Source organism: Prunus persica, chromosome G2 (assembly GCF_000346465.2).
Source record: "Prunus persica cultivar Lovell chromosome G2, Prunus_persica_NCBIv2, whole genome shotgun sequence".
NCBI classification, from domain to species: Eukaryota; Viridiplantae; Streptophyta; class Magnoliopsida; order Rosales; family Rosaceae; genus Prunus; species Prunus persica.
In genome coordinates, this window is record NC_034010.1 from 25,261,198 (window position 1) to 25,282,213 (window position 21,016).

The 21,016-nt window shown below is 39.2% G+C and overlaps 4 protein-coding genes across 5 annotated transcripts; 1 reads left to right on the top strand and 3 right to left on the bottom strand.

Annotated features, from left to right (window-relative positions):
• LOC18786995 (3-ketoacyl-CoA synthase 19) lies at positions 1–1,484 on the bottom strand. The gene has a single exon (XM_007217920.2). The coding sequence runs from the start codon at positions 1,426–1,428 to the stop codon at positions 34–36; it is 1,395 nt and encodes a 464-aa protein (XP_007217982.2). The 5' UTR covers positions 1,429–1,484; the 3' UTR covers positions 1–33.
• LOC18784606 (3-ketoacyl-CoA synthase 19) lies at positions 8,426–10,295 on the bottom strand. 2 transcript variants are annotated; one of them, XM_020556597.1, is made up of 3 exons: positions 8,957–10,295; positions 8,770–8,855; positions 8,426–8,576 (listed from the first exon to the last, which is right to left on the bottom strand). In XM_020556597.1, exons 1-3 carry the CDS (start codon positions 10,249–10,251, stop codon positions 8,548–8,550), a joined length of 1,410 nt encoding a protein of 469 aa, XP_020412186.1. In that variant the 5' UTR covers positions 10,252–10,295; the 3' UTR covers positions 8,426–8,547. The 2 variants fall into 2 exon arrangements, with proteins under 2 accessions (XP_020412186.1, XP_007221017.1); XM_007220955.2 differs by having other exon boundaries at positions 8,528–10,295.
• On the top strand, positions 11,389–13,759 carry LOC18787552 (probable pectate lyase 4). The gene is made up of 5 exons (XM_007218257.2): positions 11,389–11,656; positions 12,150–12,501; positions 12,588–12,798; positions 12,891–12,959; positions 13,287–13,759. The coding sequence occupies exons 1-5, from the start codon at positions 11,530–11,532 to the stop codon at positions 13,527–13,529; spliced, it is 1,002 nt and encodes a 333-aa protein (XP_007218319.1). The 5' UTR covers positions 11,389–11,529; the 3' UTR covers positions 13,530–13,759.
• Positions 13,925–16,460, bottom strand: LOC109947121 (exocyst complex component EXO70A1-like). Its single transcript, XM_020556595.1, has one exon. It carries the CDS (start codon positions 16,205–16,207, stop codon positions 14,291–14,293), a length of 1,917 nt encoding a protein of 638 aa, XP_020412184.1. The 5' UTR covers positions 16,208–16,460; the 3' UTR covers positions 13,925–14,290.

The following is a 21,016-nucleotide window of genomic DNA, read 5'->3' on the forward strand; positions in this document are numbered from 1 at the left end:
TACAACATGGATACTTAAACAAAACAGCTAAAGCTAAGCAAATATTTGGGAAAAATCAAGCCTAAGAAAGCTTAGATATTCATCATTGAGCCAACCATACTTCTCCATGAATGGATTGACTAGGGTTTCAGGAGGGTAACTGTCTATGCAATCTTTCCAAACATTAGCATCCTCCAAGTCCTTGAGTACTTCCCACACAATATTGTTGCACTTAAAACCTGCTCCAAATCCACTCATCAGAATTCTGTTGCCCTTCTTAAGCCTCTGCTTGGCCTCCATGTATCCCAAAGCATACCAAAAGCCAGCTGCTGATGTGTTACCAAACCTGTAAAGTGCCATTCTAGATGGCTCTACATCATAATCACTTAGACCCAAGCTCTTACCAATCCCATCTATGATTGCTCTTCCACCAGGGTGAATGCAAAAGTGCTCGATCCCAGTCTTAAGATTCAGTTTCACACCATCTGCTTCTAGGTTTTGGCTCTTATTACTTAATTTATGAAGCAGAGATGCCAACAGATACCTGAGAATTTCTCTTAGTGGAAGCATTTTAGGGACTAGAATTTGGAGGTTCATTGTAAAAGCCAGAGCAGCTGCTTTTGTGAGGTATTTGGTAAGGCGAAAACCTTGATATCCACTCTCATCTTCTGCCTGTATGCAGCAATCATACGCTTCATTACTTGAGCCAATGTGGGTTCGTACCAGATGCTTTAACTTCAACATGGCTTGGTGCTTTAGGTCTCTGTTGTTTGTGAACAGCATCGAACACCCTCCCGAGCGGAACAGACAGTTGGTGAGCATCATGGACTTTTCTTTGCCGCAGTACCAGTTAGGAGCCAGGGATTCTGTGCTTACAACAATTGCATTTGCGTTTTTGTATGACTTGAACAAGTTTTGTACAACATCAATAGCAATGAGACTTGCACTGCATCCCATTCCTGAGAGGTTGAAGTTCTTGATGTCCTCCCTCATCTTGTAACGATTTATTATACGAGATGTTAGAGAGGGTGCAGGGGAGAACATTGACACATTGACAACCAGAATGTCGATTTGTGAAGGAGAAATTGAAGTAGACCTAGCAAAAAGCTTGTCAAGTGTGTCAAATATTATACCATCCATCTCATGAAGCTCATCTTCTATGGTTGAACTTCGGCATTCAATGATGTTTCTTGGGCAAGAAGTTTCTTCACCAATGCCAGAATTGACAATAGTTTTCAAGAGAAACCTGAGTTCTTCCAATCCCAGATTCTTGTTCTGCATGACGATTTTTGCGCAGGAATCACTGTTGACCTTCATGTCCTCTTTGGCCTTGTAACACTCATAAGCCAGCATATAGCAGCTCTGGTCTCTTTTTTGGAGAACTAACTTGCAGAGGCAAAAGAAACCATAGTAAAGGGTGAGAAGACACATTGTCATGAAGATCTCCATGGCCCAACAGCTCTCTTTTGTTTGTGTGTTTGTGAGAGAAGAAGATAGAGGGGGGTTTAGAGTATCAAATGTGAGTTGCATGCAAAACTTCAACAACTATCTTAGTACTTAGACTGCACAGTCATCTCCTTCTATAAATAGATGGTGATGAACTATGCTGCTTGTGATCATTAATGAAAATCCCTCTACTTTCTACCTACAAATATAGCAGGTATTTATTAAGGCACAACCAGAAATTGCCACCTGTCCTCTTAGCAAGCGTCCATGACTCAACGGTTCATATCTACACTAGCCAAGTTGCCACCTCTCCTGTTAGATATACTTTGACACCAAAATTAATATCAAACAGTTTAAAATTTGTCTATATATTTTTCTGTAAATTTCTGTCAAAATAACAGGACTTTTTATTAAGTGTCTATTTTTTATTTTTTTGAGTTATGTGGGATTTTATTAGTTATTTTTTTAAGGCTGGATCAAATGATTAATGGTGATGATCAAGTGCATGCATATCTGACCATGTTTTGCTGGTTTTCTACTTCATTACCATTAATTCCATATGTTATCTTTGGCTGGAATTCTTTAGAACTGGCTCTATATATGTTAGAAAAATGATAAGAGAAGAAGGTTTCGTTCCTATGTCCTCTTTAAAATACTGAGAAGGAGCTAAGAACTCTTTGATTAAGACTGCAAAATATGGAATATGGAACAGCCTAAGTACATGCAGACATCTTCTCGTTGGTTGTTAATTAGGCGCTGGCCTAATTGCGCGAAAGCAATGCAATCTATTTATCTGTTGCACATTTTCACAAAGGACTCACTGCTGAAGGAACATATGTGCTAACTAATCATGAGGAAATGAGATTATTTAATACCGGATTATGATTAGTTCCACATATGTACTTTTAAAATGCATCTTAATTTTTAGATGGTGTTAATCTGCTGCTTGTTAATCTCCTTTAACTCTAATACCAAGCTCCCAAGAAAACTGGCACATGGTTATACCATACAATGGAAAAGATAAATGGCCCCAGAAATTAGCTGCAGATAATGTGATGAGCTCCTGATGTGCCTACATCATACATGATTTGTCTTTTTCATGGACTATTTCTTTGAAGGGGAAAAAAAAAAGGAAAGGTTGGATTTGTTCACACTCCATCCTTGAGGGTCTCCCCAAGATATATAAAATGTAAGTTTGAAGTCTTAATGTCATGTGCGTCATAAATGAACAGACAGTGGATCTGGTAGATAGCATTATCATGTTCCCTGGGAATTAGGTCCTTTTTTGTTTTGTTTTGGTGATCACTGGGGATTAGGTGTTTGATTTGTAGTTATACTCATCAGCACAACTGAGACTGACAGTTAGGCCAGGCTAACAACATATGAAAATGGTTCTGAAGTTATTAATCAAAAAGGAAACACGGTTAATCCCAGTATGTCAAATCGCTATCGCGTAATGCACAATTAGGCTAGGCTAACAACATATGAAAATGGTTCTGGACTTTTATGTGTCCTTTAGGATGATTTAAAGAATGTATCAGCTGAAAACGTGTTCTAAATAATCATGATCAATGCACCTCCCCAAGTTGTTGAAGTTATTAATGAAATAGCAAAAGAAGAAAGATATAACGATATCAAATGCGAGTAAGAGAAAGGATGAGGTCGGTAGGAGAAAGCAAGATGATTAGTTTCCTTTTCATCATCCTGCTCATGGGGAGCTAAAATTACATTTAAGATTGATCATATTTTTTGCCAAACCTTATAATGGGGGTAAAATTTGTTGGCGTGACTTGTGGATATTGACTTACTTTCCTTACACACTAAGAATTCCTATTATAATTGTAATTGATTTACTTTAATTCCTGATTTCCTACTGCAAATAGATTTAGGAATTTATTATTTACTTGCCCATTCAGGTTTCATTGTATTATAAATATGACCTCTTACAAGGAGAAGAATACACAGAAAATTCCCACAAACAAATATTCTCTCATAGTTTTCATATTTTAGCATGGTATCAGAGCGGCGATCTTGGAATTGCTGACTCTGGTTTCAAACCCCCGCCGCTGCTATGGGGGTTGATGATTTTTTCAACCCTCATGGAGGTAGCACCACCGACTCCTTCTCTCATTCTCCACCAACCATCATTGAGTTGAGTGCCCAGATGGCTCCGCTCCTACAGATGCAGACTTTGACCCTGAACCCGATCCAGAATCCGGATCCTTTTTTGACGACCCCGACCCCGACCCTGACTATGCCGACGACGACCCCGACCCCGACCCCGACTATGACGACGACGACCCCGACTATGACGACGACGACCCCGACCCCGACCCCGACTCCGAAGACGACCCCGACCCCCACTCCGATGATGACCCCAAACCCGAATTTGTCTCTGATTCAGACCCTGATCCCAATTTCGACTCCGACTCCGGCCCCGACTCAGGCTCAGATTCCGATCCCAATTCCTACTCAACCTGTATCCTATGCATCTTCCGCTGCACAAATTATGACTTCTAGACTCACGACCCCGACACGTGGACTAGATTGCGCATATTGTGGTGATCCACGACACACTTGTGAGACTTGTTTTAAATCGCATGGCTACCCCAATTGGTGGGCTACTCTTATAGATCGAGGACAATGCAATATGACCAGTAATGGTACTGGTTATGGATTCCATACTTCCGATAAGATTGATTCCAGGAGCTGGATAATTGATTCCGGTGCAACTGATCATATGACGTTTGATCCTGATGATTTTCTGAATACTACACAACCTCGACGAACCTGTATTGCAAATGCCAATGGTGTTACTTATCCTGTGACAGGGGCTGGCACTGTTGCACTCTCATCCTCTCTCACACTGTCTAATACTTTACTTGTTCCATCTTTATCCACTAAATTATTGTCAGTTAGTCAGCTTACTGAACAATTGAATTGTTGTGTACTCATTTACCCGAGTTTTTGTTTGCTTCAGGATATTCACACTAAGGAGATTCTTGGTCGTGGTACTAAGAGAGGGGGGTTATATTATGTCGATGACTTCAGTCCCGGCATGGCTAACAGCGTGACACATCCCTTTGATAGCAAACAAAAGCAAATCTGGTTGTGGCACCGTCGATTGGGACATCCTTCTTTTAGTTATATGAAGCATCTTATACCAGATTTATTCTCAGGTTTCAAAGACTCTGACTTCACATGTGATACTTGTATTTTGGCCAAGAGTCACCGTGTGCCCTACCCGTTGAGTACGAACAAGTGTACTACTCCATTTACGTTAATTCATTCTGATGTCTGGGGACCTTCTCCTATCACTGCTCCTTCTGGTGTTCGATGGTTTGTCACATTCATCGATGATTGTACACGGATGACATGGCTTTATTTGCTGAAGAATAAAAACGAAGTGTTTTCCTGTTTTCAGTCCTTCCACAAACAGATGAAAACTCAGTTTAATGCTCAAATCCAGATTCTTCGCTCCGACAATGGTGGAGAATTTGTCAATCATGACTTTCAGACTTACTTCCAACAACATGGAATTATCCATGAGACGACTTGTCCTCAGACACCACAACAAAATGGTGTTGCTGAACGAAAGAATCGACATCTTCTTGAAACCGCCCGAGCACTTCTGATTGGCGCTCATGTTCCTCGCCATCACTGGGATGATGCTATTGTCACCGCAGTTCATCTGATCAACCGCATGCCTTCTAGTGTACTGACCTTTAAAACTCCCTTACAGGTGCTTGCACAACACAGACCTCTGCCTTCTGTTTTGGTACTCACACCCCGAATATTTGGATGTGTGGCTTTCGTTCATCTCCACAAAAATCAACGTAGCAAACTTGATCCATGTGCGCTTCGTTGTGTTTTTGTGGGTTATGCCACTCATCAGAAAGGCTACCGTTGTTATCACCCTCCTACCCAACGAACCTATGTCACTTTGGATGTGACCTTTCTGGAATCTGAGCTGTTCTTCCATGACCCATCATCCAATTCTACACTTCAGGGGGAGATACGAAGTGAAGAGCAGACTTGGAGCAACTTGGAAAATCAAGAAATTCTCCTTTGTACAGAAATGATTGATCATTCCGAGTCTGGAGCACGAGATTACTCTCTGTCGAAAAGCGACCAATCGCCCATTTATAGCGATCAATTGCCTGACTCACCTGATCCACGCGAAGATATTTCTGATCCGAGTCTCACACTTACAGACAATACAGAACAACAAGATGAAGACCCCCCCTCTAACTCAACAGTACCAACAGACCAATCTCTTGAGAATATCCTTGAGGTAACTACTCCTACTAGACTTGTGCATTTAGATGATAAAACTATTGAATATCAATTACCTTTCAGGAAAAATCGTGGGAAGCCACCAAACCGTTATTCACCTGATATTGGCAAGACATCCAAGTATCCAATTGCAAATCATGTATCCACTGAGAAGCTGTCTGAACCACTTAAGGCTTTTGTGCATCAGTTGTCTGCTATCCATATTCCAACCAAGGTCTCTGAAGCATTGAAAGATCCTAAGTGGGTCCAAGCTATAAAAGAGGAGATGAAAGCCCTTGAGAAAAATCAGACTTGGACATTGGAGATTATACCCCGAGGAAAAAAGACTATCGGATGTAGATGGGTGTTTACTATAAAACACAATGCAGATGGATCTATCGAGCGATACAAGGCAAGACTTGTGGCAAAAGGGTACACACAGACCTATGGTATAGACTATGAAGAAACCTTTGCTCCCGTTGCAAAGTTAAACACCGTCAGAGTCTTATTGTCCCTTGCAGCTAATTTAGATTGGCCACTACACCAGTTTGATGTAAAGAATGCTTTTCTACATGGCGAACTCACGGAGGAGGTGTACATGGACATTCCTCCTGGATATAATACTACTCAGACTGGAACAGTTTGCAGGTTACGAAAAGCATTGTATGGATTGAAACAGTCACCACGTGCATGGTTTGGACGGTTCACCATGGCAATGAAGAATAATGGTTTCAAACAGTGCAACTCAGATCATACTTTGTTCTTGAAACATCGAAAAGGGAAGGTAACAGCATTAATAATTTATGTTGATGATATGATTATTACTGGGAATGATAAACAGGAAATATCACAGCTACAAGACTATCTGGCTACGGAGTTTGAGATGAAGGATCTAGGTGGACTCAAGTATTTCTTGGGAATTGAGGTGGCTCGATCGCAGCAAGGCATATTTCTCTCTCAAAGGAAATATGTCTTAGACTTGTTGACAGACACAGGAATGCTAGATTGTAAACCTGCGGACACTCCTATTATTCAGAATCATCATCTTGGAGAATATCCGGATCAAGTTCCAACTAACAAAGAAAGATACCAAAGATTAGTGGGAAGATTGATCTATTTGTCACATACTCGACCAGACATTGCTTATGCGGTGAGCGTTGTCAGTCAATTTATGCACTCTCCAAGTGAAGACCATATGAATGCAGTTCTTCGGATACTTAGATATTTGAAGTCTGCACCTGGAAAAGGACTTATGTTCTCAAAGCATGGTCATCTAAATATTGATGGTTATTCAGATGCAGATTGGGCAGGTAATGTAACAGATAGAAAATCCACATCGGGTTACTTCACATTCGTGGGAGGTAATTTGGTGACATGGAGAAGCAAGAAACAGAATGTAGTAGCTTTATCCAGTGCAGAAGCCGAGTTCAGAGGCATGACTAAAGGGATTTGTGAACTTCTTTGGTTAAGAAAGTTGCTTACTGAACTTGGGTATAAACCTACATCCACAATGAATCTCTTTTGTGATAACAAGGCTGCTATAGCCATTGCACAGAATCCGGTTCAGCATGATCGTACTAAACGTGTTGAGGTGGATCGACACTTCATCAAACAAAAGCTTGAGGCTAAAGTGTTTCAGTTTCCTTTTGTGAAATCCGAGGATCAATTGGCGGATATTTTGACAAAGGCGATTTCCAGTAAAGCATTCCACAATTCACTAGATCAGTTGGGCATTGGCGACATCTATGCACCAACGTGAGGGGGAGTGTTGGCGTGACTTGTGGATATTGACTTACTTTCCTTACACACTAAGAATTCCTATTATAATTGTAATTGATTTACTTTAATTCCTGATTTCCTACTGCAAATAGATTTAGGAATTTATTATTTACTTGCCCATTCAGGTTTCGTTGTATTATAAATATGACCTCTTACAAGGAGAAGAATACACAGAAAATTCCCACAAACAAATATTCTCTCATAGTTTTCATATTTTAGCAAAATTATCTCCCAAACATAATCTAGTTTCTGTATGGGTTGAAGATGAGATTTATTGAACTCTCGTTCCCACTGGATTAATATAGGCCACCATCAACACAACTGACAGTTCCCCACCCTTTGTTTTCACTTTCTTTCTGCATGATCACAGTAAAAGTTTTCCAACTCAGAATTTTGGCAGCATGAAAATTACTTAGAATGATCACGGTAAGGTGTGATTGAAGATGATCTAAATTCTCCAACTCAGAATTTTGGCAGCATGAAAATTACTTATTCTCTGTTCAAATTGATATAGTGGTAAAAAGTTCTTGACTAGCTTTTATTCACTGCTTCCCAATTTTCCTCCTCTGGTTATTTTGGCTGCATGGCTTAGCATGCCAGCCACTCACAATTGTTGACCTAGAAGGGGTAAATTTCAAACCAACCATCATCCAGTTGCACTGTCAAATTAAATGTGGAAGGACAATTTCATCACCCAGTTGGTACTCACTTTTGCAGGCTTTTTATTATTTATTTTTTGTAATATGTGATTTAACCACTCACTTTAATTTGATAAAAGCACTTTTCTGGAAAGCCAGAATATGAGTTTGTGAAAAGGTACAGGCCTTTCAGAAAGTTTCCCAGAACAGAACTTCTTGACCCTTCAGGAATACCAAGTAGTCTTATTGAGTTAAAATGCAGACTTGTTTGTAATCTTCTGAAAATACATCATGCTCCTTTCTGGAGTTCAGATCGTGGCAGAGCAGTTTTTTGTTCTTTCTTAAACACATCATGCTCCTTCTGGAGTGGCAAATATAAATCTTTACCATATAACCGCTACATGGTTTTTTGATAGTTCTGCTTCTGACATCAAATTGTGTTGAGAAATACATCAATCTCTGTGGCAATAATTACAAATGCAATATGTTACAAAATAAACTAGTTGCTCACAAGAATAGTTCCTCACATAATGCAATTTGCAAAGTAATGGTGCTGCATAGAAAGAATAGAACTAAGCCTTTCTATGCAAAATGAGTGAACAGATAAAGCTTAGAAAAATATTCTTCATTTTGATCTAACCAATATCTGTACCTCTCTTGAAAGGATTGACCAATGTTATTTGCAGTCTTTTCAGTTCAGACATTGGCATCATCCAGGTCCAACGCCACCTACACGCACTGCATTCATAACCTCCTCAAATGTGACAAAGCTTAGGCGTTCATCATTGATCCAACTAAGCCTATCCATGAAAGGGTTGACCAAAGTTGTTGGAGGGTACCTTTCTATGCAGTCTTTCCACACATTGGCATCATGCAAATCCCTCAACACCACCCACACACAATTATTGCACTCATAACCTGCACCAAAGCTCACCATCAGAATCTTGTCTCGCTTCTTAAGCCGCTTCTTGGCCTCCATGTATCCCAAAACATACCAAAGGCCACCGGAGGATGTGTTGCCAAATCGGTGAAGTGCCATTCGAGCAGGCTCTAGATCATAGTCATTGAGGCCTAAACTATTGCCAACCCCATTAACAACTGCACCTTCTGTAGGCGGTATGCAGAAGTGCTCAAGTCCAGCCTTGAGATTCAAACCTGTCCCGTCTGCTCCAACACCGCGGCGATGCTCAGCAACTTTGTTTTGGCGGCGAGACATGATCACATAGCGCAGCAATTCAGTCAGCGGCAGCACTTTGCGCACCAGCACACGCAGGTTCATAGTAAGAGCTTTGGCAGCAACTTTGGCTATGCTTTTGCTGAGATTAAAACCCCTGAACCCATGTTTATCTTCTACTTGTATGGAGCAGCCATAGCCTTCATCACTCGAACCATGATGGGTTCTTACAATGCATTCCAATTTCAAGAGGGCTCTGTGCTTGAGAGCCTTGTTGTTTGTGAAAAGCATAGAACACCCTCCTGACCGGTAAAGACAGTTAGCAAGAATCATAGGCTTCACTTTGCCGCGGTACCAATTTGGACCAAGGGACTCTGTGCTCACAACAACAGCATGTACATTCTTATATGTCTTGAACAAGTTCTGCACAAGATCAATGGCCACAAGGCTCCCACTGCAGCCCATGCCAGAGAGGTTGAAGGCCTTGATATCCTTCTTCATCTTGTAATGGTTTATAATCCTAGACGTTAGAGAAGGCGCAGGGGAGAAGAGTGACACATTGACAACAAGTATGTCGATTTTCGAAGGTGAAATTCCTGTTCTGTCAAACAGCTTGTCAAGTGTGACAGAGAATATATCATCCATCTCCCACAGTGCATCTTCCAAGCTAGGGCAATCTTCGCGGCCAGCAATGACATTTCTTGGACCGTAAGTTTCTTCCCCGAGGCCCGAATTGACAATAGTCTTGAGGAGAAACCTGTATTCTTCTAGGCCAAGGTTCTTGTTCCGCTGAATGATTTTGACACAGGACTCAGTGTCGAGTTTCCTGTCATCGGTGGCCTTGTAGCACTCATAGGCCAGCAAGTAGCATTGTTGGTTCCTCCATTGAAGAACCAACTTACAGAGGTAGAGACAAGCACAGAACAGAGGCAATAAACACATTGCCATGAAAAGCTCCATGAAAATGGAAAGAAAAAGCTGAGAGATTTTTACTTGGTTCTACTCGTGTGTGGAAACTAGTACCACTGCACGCTACTTTATACTACAAATTGTGGATCATAATTTGGAACTCTTGTTTATGATCTAAACAACATCAGATGTGACATATGAAAGCTCACATGTTTGCAAATTTAAGTCCAATTAATGCTTGATTTATCTTCTAATTAATGAAATCAATGATACATATTTGTTGCAATAATTAAGATGAAGTTGATACATATTATCTCTCCTAATATTTTGGACTAAGTATTAGTAATGTTGTACACCTTGTGTATAATTGTTGCTGAAAAAAATGAAAATAAAAACATTAGTATAATTTTTAATTAATTATGTTGTACATATGCATAAATTTTAAGATCCAGCCTGTAATGAAAGTTGGGTGTGACTGAAGTAAAGGCCTGTGCTCCCATTAAAAAAAAATGGAAAAAAGAGTAAAGGCCTGTGATGCAAGAAAGGCAGCATACACCAATGGGCCAGTCTCTCCATTTATATCATCAGAGCCGTAAATGCTCATTATGAGACTCTTGAAAATGTGGGCCTCCAAGTCCTAGGGCTTTTTCATTTTGTTGGCATCGATATTGGAACCCTAACCCAGCCTAATTCAAGTTACTTTCTCGTTAATAATGTATGTATCCTCACGGATTTTAGTCTACTTTTTGTCAATTTGTGTATGAGCCGGCGTCTATGTACTCGTCACATGCAAGAGTATTATGATACTTTCATGCTCATTTCATTGTTTGGTGTGAAAATTCACGATTCAATGAAATAGACCCGGGACGACCAAAATACTCCTACACAAAATAATAGAAATTAAAGAGCTTACTAGGGTTGGGGACGGATGAAGACCACAAGTTTTTTGTTAACAAAACTTAGACAAAAAAAAACTAATACTACATGACTTATATTTGAATATAAAATTCAGTAAATTAATCTTACATTCCTCCCTTATAGAAGAGTGAAAAAATTTCCATTTTTAAGAGTTTCACTAATGACTTTTTTAAAATGCCAACGACATGTGTAAAGAGTGATTTGAGTGAGAAATGTAGAATTGTACTTGAGGAGGAGGCAATATTAAAAAGGGAATATTCAGTATTAGTCCAAATTTAAAAAAAAAACTGCAGATGTAATTGGTAGTAAACATTAACAACGGTAAATAAATAAAGGGGGTGGGGTAAATCAGTTTGCTGTTGTGATCCGCATGTTCGTTTTTAGGTAAATTTCAGACACAGGAAGACGGACATGGCCTCGCTACCGTACGCCGACGTGGATTTCAGCTTGAGAGCATTGTCCGGTCGGGCCGAGGGCTTCGGCCGGTTCGCCATCGGCGGCCTCCACGGGCCGCTCTATTTCGTCACCACTTTGGCAGGTTCGTCTGGTTTTACTTCTTGGCCATTTTTAAAATCATTTAGGTCAGTGATTGTGTAGCAGTCAAATTTCTATATGTTTATCATATCCCATGCTTGATATTGTGTGGGGTTTTGTTTCTGAGCAAAATTTAATGTGGGGTTGGAAGAAACTGTCTCACATGGCTGGAGAAAGGACCAGATTGGCTGGGGCCTGGATCCCATAGCTTTTTTTTTAACCTTCTCATTGATGATATTTCAGGCTTTCTACGCAAACAAAAATAAAAATATGGAAAATTTGAACATGTTATAAACAGCTGCTAATGAAAAAGCGAAATTTGGAATTGGAATTGGATTTGTGGAAGTGACAATATCACTATTACATTTCTGAGAAATTGGGTTGTTTCTATGAAACTTTATATTAGGTCTGTGAGTTTTGTTTATTGGCTGGATGGAAATTCGAAATCTTTCCATGTTGCATTTGGGATAAATAAAATGTTATGTTTTGGTATTCAGATGATGGTCCAGGCTCACTTCGTGAAGGATGTCGAAAACAAGAACCACTGTGGATTGTCTTTGAGGTTTCTGGCACCATTCACCTTTCGTCTTACTTGAGTGTGTCATCTTATAAGACAATTGATGGACGAGGCCAGAGAGTAAAGCTCACAGGAAAGGGCCTTAGACTGAAGGAATGTGAACACATAATTGTCTGCAACCTTGAGTTTCAAGGCGGTAGAGGACATGATGTTGATGGCATTCAGATAAAACCGAATTCTAGGCACATTTGGATAGACCGATGCAGCCTTCGTGATTATGATGATGGACTCATAGATATCACCAGACAAAGTACAGATATAACCATCTCTAGGTGGGTTCAATCTGATGTGCCTTATAGGATCTAAATGTGGATACTGAGATAATGTATCTTATGATTTCTTCTTTCCTTTGCACCAGATGTTACTTCGCACAACATGACAAGACAATGCTTATTGGAGCAGACCCCTCCCACGTTGGCGATAGATGCATTCGGGTGACAATTCATCATTGTTTTTTTGATGGGACAAGGCAAAGACAACCTCGCCTTAGATTTGGGAAAGTTCATCTTTACAACAATTACACTCGAAACTGGGGTATATATGCTGTTTGCGCCAGCGTAGAATCCCAGGTAACTGAGGCCTCTTTAATATCTTTTCATTTCAATATCTCCTTGATATGTTGAATTTATTCTACATATTCTAATTACATTTTTTATATCAGATATACTCCCAATGCAACATATATGAAGCAGGAAATAAGAAAAAGACTTTTGAATATTATACAGAAAAGGTACATGACCATCTCTCGCTCATTTATCGTTAGTTTGGTATTAATCTGAAGAATGCAGGTTCATTACATCCACAATACTATTCAATTCTGAGACAGGATACAGTGATGCCACAATCATCTGCGTTAGTTTAGAATAATGTACAAGTCTTAGTAAAAGAACCTAGAATTAGTAATATGTCGCACATGCTTTTGTGAGTAAGATATTTATTTTCACTGAAAATAATATAAGCTACATGCGTAAGTTCTTTTTAAGTAAAAAATGGTTACAACTTGCATCCCATTGTCTGTGAAGACACTCTGTCTCAAATGCTTGCAATCTTCCAACAGGCAGCAGACAGAGAAGAGGCAAAATCTGGCTTCATAAGTTCTGAGGGCGACCTATTCCTGAACGGAGCTCAACCATGCGCATTAACAGGGTTCAATCAAGAATGCATGTTCCATCCAAGTGAATTTTATCCACATTGGACTATGGAAGCAGCCTCAGATTCTCTTAAAACTATTCTCCAAATTCTTACAGGTTGGCAATCCATTCATAGGCCAGCAGAGCAGGCGCAGGCGGTAACTGTATAGCTTTTTATTATCACACATGTATAACAGGATTTTATAGATCCTATTACAGAATATGCTTTACTTCTGTTTTAATTTTGTTCAAGCTGAGTGAATGAACTCCAAATTCGCTATCTTTTTATTGTAGCTTAAAGGAGTAATCCATCAATTATGATAAGTATTCCATAACACACATACACGTGTATACATTTACTAATGCTTGTTATCATGCATGCATATATGGATCCTATAGATGACTGTATTTCCAGAGTATTCATGTTAGGCAAATATATATCCTGTGATTTTCTATGCGCGTGTGAACTTTAGGCTAAATATTAAATTTCCAGAGTAATCATATTAGGCTAAATAAGTACATTAAAAAGATTTTAGGCTTAAAACCCAATTGAGTTTATTTAAAATGGCTTAACACCTTTATAATTTGCAATTGTTTGACTTTGTGTAGCATCACCTAATTAGTTTTGTTTAATATTTTCTGTTTGGAATATCAAGCATTCAAAAATAGACATCTTTTTATATGACCATCTTTTGGTTTAAATAAAAAAGTTTGGTAAACTTCCAAAGTGATCTGTAGCGTCCAAGTGGGCGATATGTGAATGAAGGGATAGCAGTACAAAATAATGTCATTAATATCGACTATATGATTCCCTATATTCTAATCATAGAAATAACTTGAAGCTTGAGAAAGTTGGCAGTTCGTATTCTCACAGTATCATGCACCAGCCATCAAAATGGTATAGTTTGTATTGTAATAGCACTGCATCATTTTAGATGAGGAAGCATCTCTGAGAAGGCACCAATGAAGATGAAGTGGTAGAACTAACTGAGGCGGAAGTCCCATGGAACAAATCAGACAAGTAATTCCCCAAGTCATTTGGTGAAACTCTTGCCAACAACTCCATATTTTTCTCCCCACTTAGCATCACCATGTATGTGTCGTAGAATTCTTGATAGGTTGGTACTAGTTTCTGTGAAATTGACACCTTCAAGTCATTCCTCAACTTCCCATCCTCTACAATCCAGGATGTCTGTTTCCTATATGCCTCTTCAAACGCTGTGTTGAACTTCCTAAAACACTCCTTTGCCATTTCAGGAGATATGTCTGCTGACCTCTCTGGTAATGATGATAACACCTTTGTCCACGCTGTGGTTTCGTAGTTTGAAGCATACAGTTTAACCTTCTTCATGTGTTCAGATACCCAATCTTTACCAAGGAGGAGTTTCAGGTTGGGTGTGTTGTTCACCTTCTCAACAATGAAGTGAAGATTGTTGGCAAGGAAGAGATATGACAAAGACACATCTTTATAAATCTCAGCTTTGATGTCAAGCTTGCACAAAAGGACTAAAATGAGCCAAGCTAGGTGGACTGACACTTCTGGTGTTGAACAGTCATCTGACACTACGCTTTTGAATTCTTGAAATGATGAATTCCCTGGTGGTGGATGGTCAGCAAGGATATCAGAGAGAACTCCATAGTAATCTGCTAGTGAAGATACATAGTTCATCACTGATTGGGTAAGTGGGTGAATCCCGCCTCCGAAAACTAGAATCTTTGATGAGTCCTTTTGAATTGTTGATTCGAAGTCGGAAAGAATGGTCCGAACAGAATCTGAAAGTTTGAGCCATGATGAAAGAGCTTGTAGCTTTATAGCTTGGGTTGATTCAGAGTCGAATATAGATTCAATCTCCGGCCAAAGATCAGAGACTGCTTCATAGATTTCCAGTTGCCAGAAAATTCTTTCTGGGGCTTTCTTGTTCTTCACAATGAGTTCAGGAAATCTGAATAGGGTGGTGGCTCCTTCTTTGGTTATCTCATAGAAGCATGACTCTTTGATATTCTCAGATGCTGAAAACACATGATCACAGAGATATTTTTCTCCACGAAATAGTGCTTTCACAGCAATCTTTACAGCATCCATCCAGTTCCTGAGTATGCTTTCTAGTCCTTCCAAATCCATTTTATGAACTTGCGGAGATTTGAACTGTTGGATTCCAAGGCGAAACAATCCTCCATCCACTATTGACTTCCGGATAATTTTGTATATCTTCACGCACTCTATACCATAGCCAGAACTGATCATACAATCAGCTATTGACTTCAGGTCTGACATGGCAAATGCTGAGGCTCTCTCAACCTCTGTGATTGACTCACCAACAATTTCCAACTCGTCTTCTGATCCAGCCTCGTCTGCATTATAAAATTTGGCTGATCCTGAGGATCGACTTGAAACCGATTCAGGGTCAAGGTGATCCCGGTTTGCAGACAATATCTGGTAAAACTCTTTTTCAAGCCTTTTCATCGCTGTTTGCATTAGATTTTGAGCAAGTACAAGCTTGCTGGCTGAGCTTCCACCAACTAAAACATGCATAGCACTACGCAAGTAGTTTACGGATTTGAGGAACTCTTTGGCTTCTTTTCTGCTATGCTGGAACAGAAAAGTGATTTTGGTGTATGAGGAAGAGTTTGGATCCCATTTGGTGATGATGGATTCAGCAATTGCGATGTTTTCTTCCATCATCAGTAGAGAGAAGCTGCGGGAAGGGGTTGAAGCAGTGCAAGAGCTTGAAAGTGAATGTGAAGAAGAAGAGTTGGTTTTGGTAGATTGGAAGAAAAAGCGGCTTGGCGTTACTTTTCTTGGTGCGAGTGTAGCAGCACCACTCTTAGGGGTCTCTGATAGCATCATTGAGCCTGGAAAGGGTGTTAAGATTGAGAAGAAGAAGAGCTTGTAAGCTCAAAGATGAGAGAGAGAGAGAGAGAGAGAGAGAGAGAGAGCTCACTGCCTGCTTTTCTTGGTTATGGTGGTTTGGCTTTGGAAGTGTTTTATAGAGGAGAGCCGTTGGTTCCCAATTGAGGGAGGTGGATGTGCTTGGAATTTTAGACTTGACTGGCTCTGGCAAACAGCCTGCGTGCCCCACTGGATAAAGACCCAAGTAAATCAATTTGAGCCATTCTAATTTTAGCTTGGTCAAGTAGTTTTTTGCATTGAATTTTCTTGGTTTCATTTAATAAAGATCATAGTCAATGAATGCATCATGGTCAGGCTGCAGCCTTGCAACGCCACTTCATATTTCTGCAGCTGATCTCATTCTTAGTATTAATATAAATGTCGTCATCAGTATAAACCGGCTTGACAAGAGAGATGATATCCTCCAAAATGCAGGGTAGACAACACTAGGAAGCATCCTGGAAACGGAGGATTTGGGGTTTAACTAATGAAACTGTTTCTCTCTCAAGGACTTTGAGCAACCTGGACTTGTAAACCCTTTTTCTTTTTTGCCAGTTCCAGAGTCTCCCAAACTAGGACAAAAGTGACTGACTTGATAGACTTGGGATTGCTTTGCTTGCCCTCTTCTTCTTCAGAAGACAAATGGATACTTCTAAATTCGCTCCTTCCTCAAAGTTATTATAGAAAGCCACACCCAAATTTCGTGCTCCCAGTCTTTGGAAAGAGCAAGACCAACCCCATGTAAATTTGGTAAAGAACCACTCGCTATGTACGTAAGCAGCTGCCTCCAAAGACGCATGCCAATTGATTCATGTTTCCTTTGAACAATAATTGCATTGTTTTGATTCAAATAATGAAATCCTAATTAACTTGGTGTCAAGTAAGCAATTGCGGATGCACAAACTCTTTGTTGTGCACCATTTTATAGAGAAAATATTAAGAATGATTGTGTATGTGGATACATAAATCTCACAGTGAATTCCACATGCATTTACGACTGACAATCACGAATAAAGAATTTAAAAAGTGTCATTATATGGATCGAATTTGTTGACTGTATCTCTAATAAAGATGGATTCATCTCTTCACACGTGAACAGATGAGTCCCGTCTCGAGAGTTCATCACTTAATATGATACAAGTGTGCATATTATGGCTTTGAAATGTTCTTCACTATTCTGATAAGCTGTCAAGTAGCTAGGTAGAGATAAGCTTATCATGACTAGTAAACAGGGAATTGGGACAATGTTGAAACTAACAAGTATGTAATGAAATTAGGGGTTTGGTGGTTTGCATCTAGAAATATGGTCTGCAGTCTATGTAGTCGACATGCATTTTCCTTAAACTAGACAATAGCAATTGGCGGGTCTTCTCCCAATAAAGCTAATCAAACCTAATAAATTCGAAATTGCAATGCACTTCTCATAGCTCTCTCTTTATTCTCTTTCCCACTCTGACGGGTTTCGCCCGTTATATCGTTATTTGGTAGTTCTTAGTTAGTCTCTTAAGATGCATGCACGAGTCCTCATGACCAAACGGCGAAAATGATGGAAGCAATAATAATGCTTACCAATGTTGGCAAATTGCACCACTAATCTCATCCACCCAATATTCTTTAAAGAGACTAGAGAGACCTCCACAAACTGAAATTTATGTGTTTGTTATTAATTCATGTGTTATAATATGCGTGTTGCTGAGTTATTCGTGTTGATTGTCTTCTCGAGCCTCTCACTCTATACATACATGAACCAAATAAGAGAGAAAAACGCAGTTTTAAATGCACATGTATGTATTGCACAAAGTCCAACGACCAATCCAAATACCAATCAGAAATTTGTTTTAATTTGACAAAGGGTTATTATCCTTTGATTATTCCTAAGAATTTGATGAGAAATAATAACAAAACTGTAGCTGTCGTTGAATGAGAGACTAATACAAAATTTAATTGGTCCAGAAGTATGAAAGGTTTTGGTTGTTAACAATTCGAATCTTTGAATAAAAGCATAGCTCAAGACTCGGTGGAAATTCGAGAAGTTTATGCACAAGACGAAGACCAGCAACAAACTAAAATGGACCGCCACAAATGAAGACCTGAAAGGAATGTGATGCTGCTGATGGAAGCAACAAGGCCTTTAAATCAGTATGATGACGTGTCGCCATTTTTATTTGGGTAATACTAGGGAGACTATCTTTTTGTACTATATTTGTGTACCAACTGATGTGGCTGTTGAGTTGGCTATGCCACATCATTAAGTGAGTTTTTAATATTTTTAATATTTTTTTTATTTTTTTCACCTTTCACTTTACAGTCATTTAAATCATATTAAAATCATTAAAAAATAAAAAAAAATCTCCATTCTCTTCTCCTACCGCTTACCCAGCTAACCTTCTCTCCCTCCTTACTCAACCTCACCTTTCAGCCACCCCTCTCCAGTTGCCCATCCTTCCCTCAGCCATACTCTTGTACATGAACCCACCCTCAGCCATACACCAGATTTCCCAAACATTGAAAAGTGAATCTCACCTACAGGTATAGGGTCGAAATCTTTTGAACAATCACAAGGACACTGGGGGCAGGAACCTTTCTCCTTCAAGCTCCAGTGCAAAGATGGACGTATACCCAACCAAACACACCGCCATTAAACAAAAACCAGCCTCACAGCAAAAAAAGACAAAACACAACTTCGGTTTGTTTGTTTCCAAATTTGCAGAATGTCCAAGATCGTATCAAAAACCCATTTCAGGTCCGGGGTTACAAAACTCAGAATATCAATTAAACTCAAAACTTGACTGCACTTGAAAATAAATTAATAATATCCAATCAAAAATGCCCATTTCAAGATCTGGAACCTGCAATGAGAATCTGACAAACTCAATGACTGGTGTATGGCTGAGGGAAGGATAGGCGACGAGAGAGGGGTGGCTCAAGGGTGGGGTTGAGTAGGGAAGGAGGGTTGGCTAGGTAGGAGGTAGGAGAAGAGAGCAGAGATTTGTTTTAAAATTTTAATGATTTTAATATGATTTAAATGAGTCTGTAAAGTGAAAGGTCAAAAAATAATAAAATACTAAAAACTCATTTAACGATGTGGTATCGACAACTCAACAGCCATATCAGTTGGTACACAAATATGGTACAAATAGGTGGTCTCCCTAGTATTACCCTTTTTATTTTGAGGGAAGAGAACAAAAACAGGGTCTCATTGTAATATAAAAATGAGGATGAAGAAAGAGCAAAGAAATTGTCAAACGCCGCAATAGAATGCCAATGATTTTTTTGGAGGGATTTAGTTTAAATTATATGGGAGGAGGGTTTATCACGTACACACAATCAGGATGTCATGAAAGTTCGTACCTGAGACCTCTAGCCTGCAAGTCAATGTACTTTTTCACTCGACTAGAACCTGTTGACATTAATACACTAATTGTAAGGCTGTGATTCTAAGTCAAGTTTTATTTATTTATATTTATTTTTTGATGAATAAGTCAAGTTTCATCAAAACAAATCTCATTTTTTCAATACATATGATGTGTCAGATATTGCTAAAAATAAATTAAATCAATAAGTTGAATCGGATACGAGAAAACAAAAACATTGTCAAGTCATTTGACATTAAATAAGTAAATAAATAAAAATTTGAGTGGTTAATTTTCTTGAAAGTTTGTTTATGTTTCTTTATCTAATTAATACCCAAAAACAAAACAAAAAAAACCCAATTTCAAGACTTGTTTAATTGTTCAGACGGCACAAACAATTGAGAAGCATACCGTATGTGCTAACTAATTTTTTGTCCTCAATAATTCGTAAGCACTGGACAAAAAAAAATGTAGATAAATTGTTTGACTTTCCTTGAAGAAATTAGTTAGCTGGAAATTAATTATAAATTAGTTGATTGAACAGCCACGCCACAGAACAGGGATCGTTCATCCCATCCCATTTGACTTGGTTCTTATATTTATTTGAAGTTTGAAGTAGGCAGCCATTCAATTTTAAAATGAAACATCCATTTCAGGGTTTAAAAATGGTGGGTTTTGATGTCACCTAAACAATACAAATATTCGGCGAAGAAAAGTAAACATTCAACAAAACCTCAAGGATCATGGATTGTAGGGCAATCGAGTGTGTTCTTATTTATTAAGAATATGACTTGTCACCCCGCGATTTTCCTATAAAAATTTGGTCAAACAAACTAGGAAGGAACCTTCCCATCTTTTTTTTTGTTTCGGCACAAGATGGAACGAGGAACATTTGCACCCATAAACCAAAGGGCCCAAACGTAGTCTAACGACAAGACTAGAAGCCCAATGACACAAAGCCGGCCAAAAGGTCACATGCCTAAGAATCACAAAGAATCAAGGTCAAATGAACCCTAATGTTAAATACTGAACATTCACAAGAGATGCAGCAAACACAGCCTCAGCTATAGAGGCAATGTAAGTAACTTAACCTACATCTGAATGTGAAAGTGGTGGAAAACTGAAAACTAGCAACAGGGAATGCAGCAACGGCTGCAAGACCAAATCTCTTGGCATCAGTAGCAAGTGCCAAGGTTTGAAAACACTGGCACTTCTCACAGAAATAAAGTATTTCCAATCTAAGATCAAAGAGCATCAACACTTAATTGGTAATTTGGAGACAAGCACAACAGACATTGATCATTTGAAATCACGCCAGGATCTTTTTACGTGTAAGACAAACTTGTAATCAATTCGACAGCTTACAGTGTACTAAATTAGTGATCATCTATAAATATAACAAAGGAGATAGTGA